At 40.3% G+C, this 12,788-nt stretch overlaps 1 protein-coding gene across 3 annotated transcripts in view; it reads left to right on the top strand.

The window, feature by feature from the left end:
* Positions 1-12,788, top strand: part of LOC125463014 (lysine-specific demethylase 5B-like) — a 212,995-nt gene that overhangs the window by 60,830 nt on the left and 139,377 nt on the right. For all 3 annotated transcript variants that reach the window (XM_048553627.2, XM_048553631.2, XM_048553628.2), the window contains one exon: positions 10,881-11,043. In XM_048553627.2, the coding sequence (XP_048409584.1) occupies positions 10,881-11,043 (163 nt within the window). The remainder of the gene's footprint in view (positions 1-10,880; positions 11,044-12,788) is intronic.

Raw genomic sequence — 12,788 nt, forward strand, 5'->3', positions numbered from 1 at the left:
AGGCTGAACCAGTATTTATACAGATTTGTCAGCACACCCTTGGTTTTGTATTTGGGGACCTAGGTTCTAGTAATAAGGGTTCATGTGTTTTATTAACTTTTTTTTTGCTATCTGCCTTGCCATCTTCAAAGATATTTGTGCACATGTTCATCCAAATCTTGCTTCTGCCTTTCTGAAAATGTATCCTTTAGTTTATATTGCCTTTATCTAAAATAATCAATTGTGCTTTGTTGCATTAAATTCTGTCTGCCACTTTTTGATTCATTTCACCAATCTATCTTCCCATTTCGGAAACGCTGTCCATTTCGTAGTTCACAATAGTTTCACATTTTGTATATTCTACAAATTTTTGAATTCTGAAATCAACATGTATGCGCTTTTCGTGCTTTGTCTCCATCTTATCCAGGAATCCCTGGGTTTGGATTTGTTTGCCCTACATTCCCATGAAAGGGAAAGGTATCATGATTATACCTGAACTAATTTGTTGTTCTGTTTTTGGTTTGCCCTGGTCAAAATTTATGATTTTATAATCTTGCCCAAAAATTGCAGTCTTCAGAAAATACATGTGCTTTGACAAATTTGGTAATTTTACAATGTCATCAACAGATCCACGTTTAATTAATTATAGAAATTTTTTTTACCGAAATAAATTTAAGCAATTTAAACTTGGATATCTGGTAGTGTTTATCCTAGGAGGCTTAGGAAGGAATTCACTAATTTACTGAACATTATTGCAGTTCTGCATGACTGGAAGCAAGCAAATGCAGCATGATTTGAATTATTGGAATATGATTATGGAATTTACTATTTGTCTTGATTCTCAAGAATAAGAAAGTTACAATGAACCTTCATAAAATGTTGATTTGGTGGCAACCAGAGTGTTGCAATCCGTTCTGGGCAACATGCTTCAAGAAAGATGAAGTATTTGGACATTTCACAGAAATGTTGGAAGAACGGTTCTAGGAATTAGGGATGCAAGTCATAAAGTTACTTTGAAGAAGCTTGGCTATTTCCCCTTGGAGAAGGGAAGGTTAAGAAGAGCTTGTATGTACATATTCAGAACCACAAGGATTCCCAACAAGTAGATGAGTGAAAAACTATCAGTTGGCTTGAGAGCCAGAGGATATAGATTTAAAGTGGCAAAAGGGTCAATACAAACTAAATGTTTGTTTACATAAAAGTGGTTATGATCTGGAATGTGGTGTGGTGGGGGTAGATTCAGTTGTGACCTTCAAAAGAGAATTAGATAGGTACATAAAGGTTAATAAAAACTGTCCAGGTACTGGAAAATCTACAGGATTACAAGGACAGCTAGGTAGTGCAATGAGTCAATATGGCTTGACATGATAAATGGCTGTTCTGTGCTGTGACCATATGATCGAACTGATAGAATCCCTGTGGAATAATTTTGCAAGCAGTAGCCAGATTCCATTAGATCCTACCTGATAATGTTAATGCTAAAGTATATAATACAACAACTTTATTCATTTATACAAGATAATTATAATGTAAAACTTCCCAATTTGATTCACAGTTGTGTAGGAAAGCAGTAAAAGAGACATCAGATCGGATATCCAAGTTTTTATCAAAATAGTCGCTTTTAAAGATTTGGAGGCGGAAAAGTTTCAGGAGGGAAATCCACAGTTTTTATAGCCTATACGACTGAAATTGCAAAAAGTTAGTGATATAGTAGACAATAGGTGCAGGAGTGGGCCATTCGGCCATTCGGCCCTTCGAGCCAGAACCACCATTCACTATGATCGTGGCTGATCATCCACAATCAGTATCCTGTTCCTGCCTTATCCCCATAACCCTTGATCCCACTATCTTTAAGAGCTCTATCTATCTCTTTCTTGAATCTATCCAGAGACTTGGCCTCCACTGCCTTCTGGGGCAGAGCATTCCATATATCCTCCACTCTCTGGGTGAAGAAGCTTCTCCTTAACTCTGTTCTAAATGGCCTACCTCTTATTTTTAAACTGTGTCCTCTGGTTCTGGACTCACCCATCAACGGAAACATACTTCCTGCCTCCAGATTGTCCAATCCCTTAATAATCTCATGTCTCAATCAGATCCCCATATGTGAACAGAATTGTAGAAGTGCAGAGTTCTGAGGGCTTAGAGGGAAGTTGAAGTGGGGTGAAGCTGTGACAAAATTGAATATGCAAATGAGACTTTTAAAATCTGAGAGCCAGTTTCGGTATATGCTCAGGAAGATTTGGTGCACTTGATGTGCATAATAACTTTTGAAGGACTTAAAAGTTTGGAAGATGAAAAATGAGAGCATTGCAATAGTCAAGTCCACAGGTGGTGGCTGTAAATATGCTGAGGCAGAGATGAAGATGAATAATATAGAAATAGAAAGACTTGTTGATTTTAAAAAACTGGTTGCTCATTTTAAAATTAAATTGCCAAGTGAGGTTATACCATTCTGATTCAGGCCGAGATAGTGGTTGGAAACAGTTTGTCATGCTAATCTGAGACAAAGGCCTTGATTATCCCAAGATTTAATGGGAAGAAATTTTTGCTCTTCAAATATCCTGTGAATTTACATTAGCTGATACATTCAGAATAATGTTTTAGACAGGCAGCACATGCAACTCGTTTATACATACTTTGTCAAAAACTCTCTCAAAGACTAAGTTCCATGTGAAAGATTAAAAGCTGAAGCTGGAAAAGAGCATATAGTTTGCATTTCAGGTTGTTGACGTTCTGTCAGAATGGAAAATAAATTCTGATAAAATGTTATCAACCTGAATCCTTGCCTTTTTTTATTTCCATGTTTCGATCGTTTGCAATTTGCTTTTCTTAGTTACTTAACCAAAGGCATGTGTTGAACGGAGCTTTGCAGAAGTTTTTGTCCCTGACTCTGTTTCACTTGTTTTTGGATCCAGACACCAAACCAAAAAACCTGCCGTATTTGCCAAGAAAACACTGAAAGGCAGGATGGTGTGTGTGGATATATTTTATAGAGAGAGAGATAAAGATCTCTTAGATTTATCTCATTTTTACAACTGCATAACCAAGTGGCATATTAGAGTTGAAGTTAATTCTGGATATTTAACATTGCTTAGAAAAATGCGCATAAGCGGTGATCAAATGCAGAAGCCAGGCAGTGTGGTATTTTAAATCCAGTGTTAACCACTGCTAACATCACTAACTAAAATAGCGTGTGTTATAACTAGGGTGCATGAAAACATGCAGTGACAAACCTAATTGAACCCCTGTGGGTAATTTGGAAGAAGAATTTTGTCATATGTCCTTGAATGTCATTTTGTCATCAATGTTCTTCAGATGCAAAGCCAGTTGAAAGCTGTGCTTCATTTTTCTTGACTTATTCACTTGAAGCATTCTGTTTCATAATTCTTAGTTAGGGTTGTAGCTAACAGGCTAGATGAGTTGGATGCATTTGAATTTTTAAGGAGCATTCTGGAAGTTTTACATTTGTTGTTTAAATGGGGAAATTAGCAGCTATCATCCATCAGTTGTGCACAAGGTTTTGAAATCTATAATCATGGAAAAATCATCAGGTTTGGAGAAATTTGGTTTAGAGAGCCAACACTGGTTTATTACTCTAAAGTTGGAAGAATTGTAAACTCTTGACACCTGACAGTGTGGGACGCCAAAAGGACATTGACAAGTTGGTAGAATGGACAGATAAGCTTCAGTGCAGAGAAATGTAAGACAATGCACTCTGTTGGAAGAACATTTAAAAGAAACAAAATAGGGTGTACAGTTCTAAAGGTGCAGATGGATCTGGGTTTACACGTGCATAATCATTGAAAGTAGCAGGACAGTTGGAGAGAGCAGTTAATAAAGCATAGTGTTGCCAGATTTATTAATGGGGTAGAGAGTAAAAGAACAAAGAGGTGATGTTGAACCTGTGCAAGACACTTGTTAGCTGGAGTATTGTGTTCAGTTCTAGTAGCCACATTATAGTAAAGGCATGAATGCATTGTACAGAGTGCAGAAATGATTTACAAGGATGATTCCAGGAATGAGAAAGTTCAGTAATGAGGATAGATTGATGTAGGGATTATTCTCCTTGAACAGAAGGGAGAGAGGAGGGTTGGTCGATTGGTTTTGAAAATCATGAGTGGGCTGGAAGAATAGATGGGGAGAACTTGTTCCCACTCAAAGAATTGGACATTATAAGTATGGGAAGGTGGAGGTGAGAGTTTGGGATGGTGAGTGTGTAGAAAGATTTGGGACCTGGGAGGGAGAGGGAAATTCAAAGAATTGGGATCCAGGAAGAGGGGTAGAGATGGAGTGTGATCCGGATGTGGAAGAGATTTGGGGGTGGAGGTTGGGGGAGCGTGAAGACAGCCGGAGATTGCGTGGAATGAGGGGCAAGGGTCCCTGTGCTCCTTGGCCCACTTTATTGTATTTCCCCAACCACAGCTCCCACCACCACCACCCCCACCCAAAAAAAGACAGACATGGATAGGACCACAGGTCTGGCTGCAGAATGGGAACCAGCAGTGTATTATGGTAAATTTGCTTTGGACTTGGAAATGGTAGACAACAAGAGCTCTCTGCGAAGGTCATTGTCAGGACCACTGCTGTGTTGCTCTGTAAAATGACTTGGATTTTGGAAATTGATCTAAAATTGCAAAACTTTAAATTGTAATAACTTGGACCATTGCCAGACAATGAAATCAGTACCAGTTGATTGCCACAGAACATTGGCAAGCAGAATGTGTTGACAAGCGGAAGGTGGAGTACCTTCTGACTGAAGGAATAGGGGTGTTCAGTATGGGTACCAAACTGATGTTTATCTGATAAAATGCAAATTTTCCCAGGTTTGTTTTTTTCGCAAGAAGCAGGACAAATTCAATTACTGACCACTTAAATTAGTAAAGAAATGGATGTGGTTATCAACAGTGCTATCAAAAGGTTGTTGCATGGGAATAACCAGGCACTTGGATTGGGTTCCACCAAGTTTAAGGTCACTTGGCTCTTGATCATATTACAACCTTGGTCCAAAAATGGATGAAAGAGCTGAACTCCAGATAAGGATGAAAGCGACTGTCCTTGATTTAGTATGGCATCAAAAAACTCCGGCAAACCTGAAGTCATTGGGAATTTGAGGGGAAACTCTCTGCTTGAAGCCGTACCTAGCTGAAAGGTGGCTGCAGTTACTGGATGTCAATCATCTCAACCCTAGAAAATCACTGCATGAGATTCAGGATGCTATCCTAGGCCTAAACAAGGGGGTACTTGTTGTGCAGTGATGGGTGTCCTTGACTTTGACTTTGGACCAGGAGGCCCAGTTTGAATACCCATCTTTTCCAGAGGGTTTGCAGTAACATCTCCTGAATGTTGATTAGAAAATATCTCCTAGGTCCAGCCACATGCACCTGCTTTGTCAGTGGCCTTCCCTCTAACCTAGGTAAGAAGTGGGAGTATTTGCTGATGATGATCGCAATTGTGCTGAACACTGCGCAGTATCTCATAACTAATCAACTGTGTCCATGGGCATCAAGGTCTGGACAGCATCCAGGCTTGGGCTGATTAGTGGCAAGTAGTATTTGTGCTACAAAAATGCCAGACAAGGACCACCTTAAACAAGAGTTGTAGAGATCTACAGCATAGAAAAAGGCCATCTGGCTATTTGCGTCTACACCACTCAAAAATAACCACCTAATGATTCTAATCCAATTTTCCAGCACTTGGCCCGTAGCCTTTGTATGTCCTGTTCCTAAATTTACATCTAAAATAGAACTGAAATGTTAGGAGGGTTTCTGCCTCAGCCATCTTTGCAGGCAGTGAGTTCCAGATTCCTGCCATCCTCTGGGTAGAAAAACTTTCTCACATCTAAAAACCTTCTGCTCCTTGCCATAAATCTGTCCCCTCTGGTCATTGATCCCTCCATCAAGGGGAAAAGTTTCTTTCTGTTTACCCTATTTGTGCCCCTTAAAATTCTGAGACAATCTACCAGGACCAGGTTAAAGGCTACAAACGCTGCAACTATTAACTACCCTCCTGAATCTTAATGAACAGTGCATCAGGCTCATAGGGCTGATTGGTCTAATCATACTCCTAATTTATATATTCATAAGTCTTAAGCGAAATTAAATACTATATTTAGAATTTTGGTTTGACCAATCTGGAGAACTGTTAAAGGTTTTGGTCTTTTTACCAATGGAAGGATATATTTATCTGCCTTGGGGTGACTGCAGCATTGGTTTACTGGCTGGATTCTGGGATGAAATTGTTATCTTTGGAAAGAAAGTAGCATAAACCTACATATTAATGAAACGAGAGGTGAAACATCAGAGCTTTTGGGGAAGCTGATTAGTTGATGCTGGAAAATCATTTTGCCTGACTAGGTAAACTAGAATTTCAGAGAAGGAAGGAACAAGAGAGGGAGAATTACAATGGGAAATTTCTCAGCTCAAAGGATTTTAAATCTTTGGAATCCCCTACACTACAGAGGTGTGGGTATTTTACTGTTGAGCATGTTTGAAGACTGGTCAATAGATATTGTGGTTAGTGGATTGAAAGATCGGGAGATCAGTTCAGATAGTTCAACTGTTATGCTTACACTCAGTTTTAAAGGGATTGTTTTAAGGAGTTGAATATTCTTTATTTTACTTAGTTGTGGTCAATGTCATTGGCTACCCTTTAACAGTAAGTTAAATTGGTAGTAAATTGCTCTATTCATACAACTATTGATTGCTGACAGGTCACAGAATTTGCTTGCTTCCGATACAGCTTTGCAGCATCCATTTGCACCAGTTTGCGTTGGGTACCAGAGTTTTAGCAAGGATAGGTTGTCTTGTGGTCTGTTGGTGACATCAGTTATAGTTCCCAACGGAAGCGGCATCGGAAACCTCAGTGAATTAATTTTCTCAGTTCTGTATATTTACTTCCAGTACACTAATAATGGCGCGGGTTGTAGGAGATCCATTACTAAACCTAGTCATTGTGGCCCTCCACTCTCAAACTGCTTGCCCCCTCTCTCCAACTCCCACTCCCCACCCCCGCAATGTCTCTTCCTCTTTCTCCTTCCCTCTCTCTTTTCCCCCTTCACGCCTCCTTTCTTTCTTTGTGTCTTTTTCTCTTGCTCTCCCTCTCTATCACTTTCTGTTGTGTTGTTTATTCTAGCTTTTCCTCTCTTTGCTTATGCTGTCTCCCTCTTCTGTGCCCATCCTGTCTTCTGCATGCTGTTTCTTGCACTCTTTTTTTTCACATGAATGCTTTTTCTGTTCTCACTGTCTTGTTCAAGCTCAGTCTCTTGCACAGACTGTCTCGGTCTTTTTGGCTTTGTGCACACACCCTTGCTTCATTTCTGTAGTGAGGAACCACAATTCATAGATTCGTACAGTCAGAAAAGACCTTTTGGTCTATTGAGTTTGCTCTGACAACCGCCACTAAAGGTGTGCGAATCCTAATTTCATATACTTGTCCAATGTCGCTAAATGTTCTGCTATCTCAAGTGCTCATTCAGATATTCTTTAAAGGTTATAAGGTTTCTGGCCTCTACTTCTTGCCTAGGAAGGCATTTCCAGATTCCCACCACCTGCTGAGTGAAAAAGATTATTTTTTTCCCAAATCCTGTCTGAATCTCCTGACCCTTGCCCTAATACTGTGCCCTCTCATGATTGACGCCACAACCACAGAGAACATTGTTCTATTTACCCTGTCCATCCCCCTCCTAAAGTTATGCACCTCTATCATGCACCCTTGTTTTTCCCCCCCTCGGTGTTCTCTCCTCTTAAAGAAAATAATCCAAGCCTGTCTAGTCTGTCAGTTTATTCATATCAGGCAACATGTGAGTGAACCTTCTGTCTGCTCTCTGGTGCTCTCATATCTACCTGTAGACGAGGTGATCAGAACAGCTCACAGTACTCCAGTTGTGGCCCTCCACTTTCAAACTGCTTGCCCCCTCTCTATACCAATACTCTGTACAACTCCAACATTACCTTGCTGATATACTCTGTGCCGTGACTACTGAATGCAAGTGTTTCGTGTGCCTTCTCAACTATCCTATTTATGTGCTCTGCTGACTTCAGGGACCTTTGAACCGTTACCCCAAGATCCCTCTGTTCCTCTAAGCTACTCAATGTGCTGCCATCCATTAAATACTCCCCTCATCGTGTTTCTTCTGCTAACGTGCATCACCTCACCCTTGTCAGGGTTAAGTACCATATGCTACTACTTGTCTGCCCATCTGTCTTCCTGTAACCTACAACCATCATCTTCTCTATTAACCACTCTACCAAGCTTGATGTCACCTGTAAATTTGCTTAACATGCCCTGCACACTTTCATCTGTAGCAAACAATGAGGGTTTCAGTACTGATCCTTGTGGTACACTGCTGGACACCAGTCACTCAAACAGCCTTCTACCACTACCCTTTTTGTGTTTTATTACTGAGCCAATTTCTGATCCATCTCGCCAAGATTCCCTCCATTCCATGTGTTTTAATCTTCTGTTTCCCATGTGGCACCTTGTTATAATCTTTGCTAGAATCCATATAAACCACATCAATAGAACTACCCTCATGTACACACTTGATCACATTTTCAAAAAATTCTAAGATTTATCAGACATGACTTTGCATGGCTTTCCCAGTGTGTACTATCGCTCCTTCAGAATTTTCTCCCAATAGTTTCCCTGCCACTGATGTGAGACTTATTGGGCTATAATTTTATAAGATTCCACCTCCCGCATGTCCAGAGAGGAATTAAAAATTTGTGGACGGAACCCCTGCAGTTTCCTGCCTCACGTCCCACAACAGCCTGGGATGCAATTCATTTGGGAGCTTGTCCATTTTTTTTAAGCCTGGCAGAGCCTCCAAACATCCCCATTTCCGTGTCAAAGTGTCCAAGTTCCTCATAGCCTGTTTTCTTGGAATCTCGTACCTATGTTCTCCTTTTCCAGAGTGAAGACTGAAGGGAAATATTCATCAACACCCTTGCTACTGTGGCTTAGCCCGCTGGTTGACTCCTTGGTCCCTAACGGGTGCTACTTTTTCCCTGGTTAACTTGTTCTCTTTATAAAATATCTTAAGGTTCTCACTTATTCTGTTTGCAAGTCCTTTCTCGTGCCCTGTTTTTGCTCTTCTAAATTGCTTTCTTGTGTTCCCTCCTGCAATTCTTGTATTCTTCTGGGAGAGCAGCTGAATTGCTCCCTTTGGATTTGCTAAAAGCCCTTCTCTTTCCCATCCAGTCCTGAACTCTCCTAGACATTATAGGGTTCTCTGAAATTATTGCTGTTACAGTTCCTCTAAAAGATGCATGTTGGATCTTTTGAATGCACTCCTGCCACTGTCCTGCTGTAGATTTTCCCACAAGGAGCTATTCCCAGCCAACTGTGAACAGATCCTGTTTTATTTCAATAAATTTCCCCACCCCAAAAATCTACAGCCATCTTTTACAGGCCATTTTTTTTCCCTTGCCCAGAACAAATTGGAATTTTAGTATATTTTGGTTGCTATTGCAAAAATGTTCCACCACTGCCGCATCAAATACTTGCCCAACTTCTTTCCCCAGAACCAGATCCAGCACAGACATATCCCTTGTTGGGCCTTCTACATATTGATACAAAAAACTGACCTAGATACGTTTCAGAAAATCTACACCCTCTAAAACCTTAACTCTCCAACAGTATGACTATTCCAATTTATATTGGGAAAGTTGAAATCTAGTATAATCATCCGAATAGTATAGTAATACACTATCGTGAACTGTCTATGTATTTGCTCCTCAACTTCCTGCTGATTCTTTAAGGGCCGATAGTACATGCCCAGTAAAGTGGCTGCCAACTTAAGATTCCTAAATTCTACCCACAAAACCTTATTTCAGGATCACCTTGGATATGGTCTAGGCCCGAAACGTCAGCTTTTGTGCTCCTGAGATGCTGCTTGGCCTGCTGTGTTCATCCAGCCTCACATTTTATTATCTTGGATATTATCTGTCCTTTTTGCGGTATATGACTGATTTAATCAATAGTGCTACACTACCACCCTTTTTACACCCTCCTCTGTCTTGCCTAAAGATCTTATACCTGGAATGTTGAGTTGCCAGTCCAGCCTTCCCTCAACTATGTTTCTGTGATGGCAACATTAATCATACTTCCAATTGTCAATAGATGCCATGAACTTAGCAGTCTTCCCTATTACACTCCTAGTATTAAAGACCATCCAGACTTGCCTTACTCTTGACACTCAACATAGCTGAACTGACTGTTGACTTGCTTCCTTTGCTGTAGCTTGATGTGTCTTTGTTCACTGATTATTCCATGGCCTGTTGATTTGTTGCTCCAATATGTTTGCAGATCCTGAGCCAGTATAATCCTGAATTATAATACCTTATAGAAATGCACCCTAAAGGCAGAAGCCATGAGAGTTGGAAAATTAAATAACTCATTACTGAAATCAGAAAAAATTGCTGTGAGAATGCAATTGTTTTTCTGATTAAACATGAATGTTTAATGTGTAAGACTGAGTAACCTCCTAAGTGTTTGCCTTTCTTGATAAGCATTTCTGTTCTCTTGTGTCCCTTTTTTCTGATTTTTTAAAAAAAAATAATGATTATTTGTTTTTTCAGTTTGCAGTTCTGAGGGGCACTGCCTGTACCGTTGCCTTATCACTTATCTCTACAGATATTGACAACTGTATATTACAGATTTTTTAAACTATTTTTGGCCATGGGCTAAACTGGGTATGCTCCTACATATAGCTAGTGTTGTGAACATAGGATGGAAATTATACGTTGCTCTTAGAAAATTTTTTTTATACCTACTGTCACCTGTCAGTTATTTAATAAAATACTCCTGGTAGAGCTTGCTTATGTAGCTTTGATCAGTTTTCCATAAACAGTGCTTGATAACCTCAAGTTCATGGATTCTAACTTTCTTTTAAAACTAATTAGGGGAGAACCTAAGACATGGTATGGAGCACCAGCATACGTGGCAGAACAGCTGGAGAATGTTATGAAGAGACTGGCGCCTGAGCTGTTTGAATCCCAGCCTGACCTTCTGCATCAGCTGGTCACCATCATGAACCCTAACACTCTGATGGCTCACGGAGTGCCAGTACGTATTGCAGATCTCCTTGGAGCCCCGAGGCCCTGATTTCAAACTTAGATTTTATATTTTAATGAGGGATTACCAGTAATGCACCTAGCATTGTCCATTTAGTGTAAAGCTTTTAAAAAAATGGATTTACAACATGGACTTGCTTGTTTGAGGAATATGACTTTAGAGGATTTTTGGGGGGGGCGGGGGAGAAAAGCCATGGTGTTGGAAAATCCCAGCAAAGTTGAGAACAGTTGGCAACTTCTTTTGAGTTATTGAATATTGCAGTATATTCTTATATCCATTAAATAAGATATGTTGGATAATTTTCATTACAGTACTTACTATGCATAATTTATTCTTTTGGCAGAGTAGATAACCTGACTGAATTAACACTCCCTTTTATACATTACTATAGTATTTCTTTGAAGTTAACAAAGATGTTGTTCCTACAGTACTTAGGATTTGCACTCCCCCCCCCACTCCAACTCCAAATAGTGGCAATATTCAACAGTAAAGCTATAATATTCACATTTCATTTTCAATAAAATGAAGACTCGTTTTAATGTTTTCCACCAGTATATTATGAAATGAAAGGCAAGAATTTTTTTGCTGTACCTTTTTTTTTGTTTCGACTGTGTTTGTAGTGGGGGGGGGGGGAATACCTGAAACTATTTGATCTGCATTCAACATGTTGTTCAGGTGCTCTTTTGACCCATCTCTAAATGAGTTTCATTTTCCAAATGTACTGACTGTATTAAGTGACTGGTTTCAAAAATATTTAATTGGTTGTGAAGTGGTTTGGGACACTCTGAAGGCTTGAAAAGGACTTATTAAATGTTAATTCTCTTGTCTTCTCCTATATGCTGCTTTAAAATGTAATACGCTTGTTCTTTTGGACTCTGCTTTTGCACTGGTTTGCTCTTAGTGTCTAACTGCTTTGCACTCCAGATTTGCTCTATTTACCCTAATTCAGCTTTGGTGTTGCCATCCTTGAAAATTTGGAATGAACGATGTAGATCTTTGTCAGTAACTGACAATCAAGCTCATTGGTGTACAATAATTTGAAGCGCAGCAAAATTGAAATAGCATGATTTCAATTTTTGATGTATAATCTTACCTTTTCCAAATGCAAGGATGTTTTGAAATTTGTATCCTTCAAGGTTAAGATCCATCAATGAAATAGTTGAAGCTACATCCCACTTGATCTCAAGCGATAACTGTGAAGCTGGATGAACACAGCAGGCCAAGCAGCATCAGAGGAGCAGGAAAGTTTGACGTTTTGGATTGAGACCCTTCTTCAGAAATGGGGGAGGAGAAGGGAAGGAGATTCTTAAATAGGGAGACGGGGAGGCGGATACAAGATGGATAAAGGAGAAGACTGGGTGAGAGGAGTCACAGGTCAAAGAGGCAGGGTTAGAGCCAGTGAAGGTGAATGTAGGTGGGGAGCTATGGAGGGGATAGGTCAGTCCAGGGAGGATGGACAGGTCAAGGAGGCGGGAAGAGGTTAGTGGGTAGAAGATGGGGGTGGGGCTTGAGGTGGGAGGAATGATTAGGGAGGTGAGGACTAGTTTGGGCTGGTTTTGGGGTGTGGTCAGGGGAGGGAAATGAGATGCTGTTCCTGCATCTTTTGGGTGGCGTTATTGTGGCAATGCAGGAGGCCCAGTATGATGGTGCTTGGGGTGGGGGGAGGAGTTGATCTGGTTCGCGACTGGGAGTTGTAGTTGGTTGTTGCAGACTGAGTGTAGGTATTCCACAGAGCG

Source organism: Stegostoma tigrinum, chromosome 21, assembly GCF_030684315.1.
Source record: "Stegostoma tigrinum isolate sSteTig4 chromosome 21, sSteTig4.hap1, whole genome shotgun sequence".
Classification (NCBI taxonomy): Eukaryota; Metazoa; Chordata; class Chondrichthyes; order Orectolobiformes; family Stegostomatidae; genus Stegostoma; species Stegostoma tigrinum.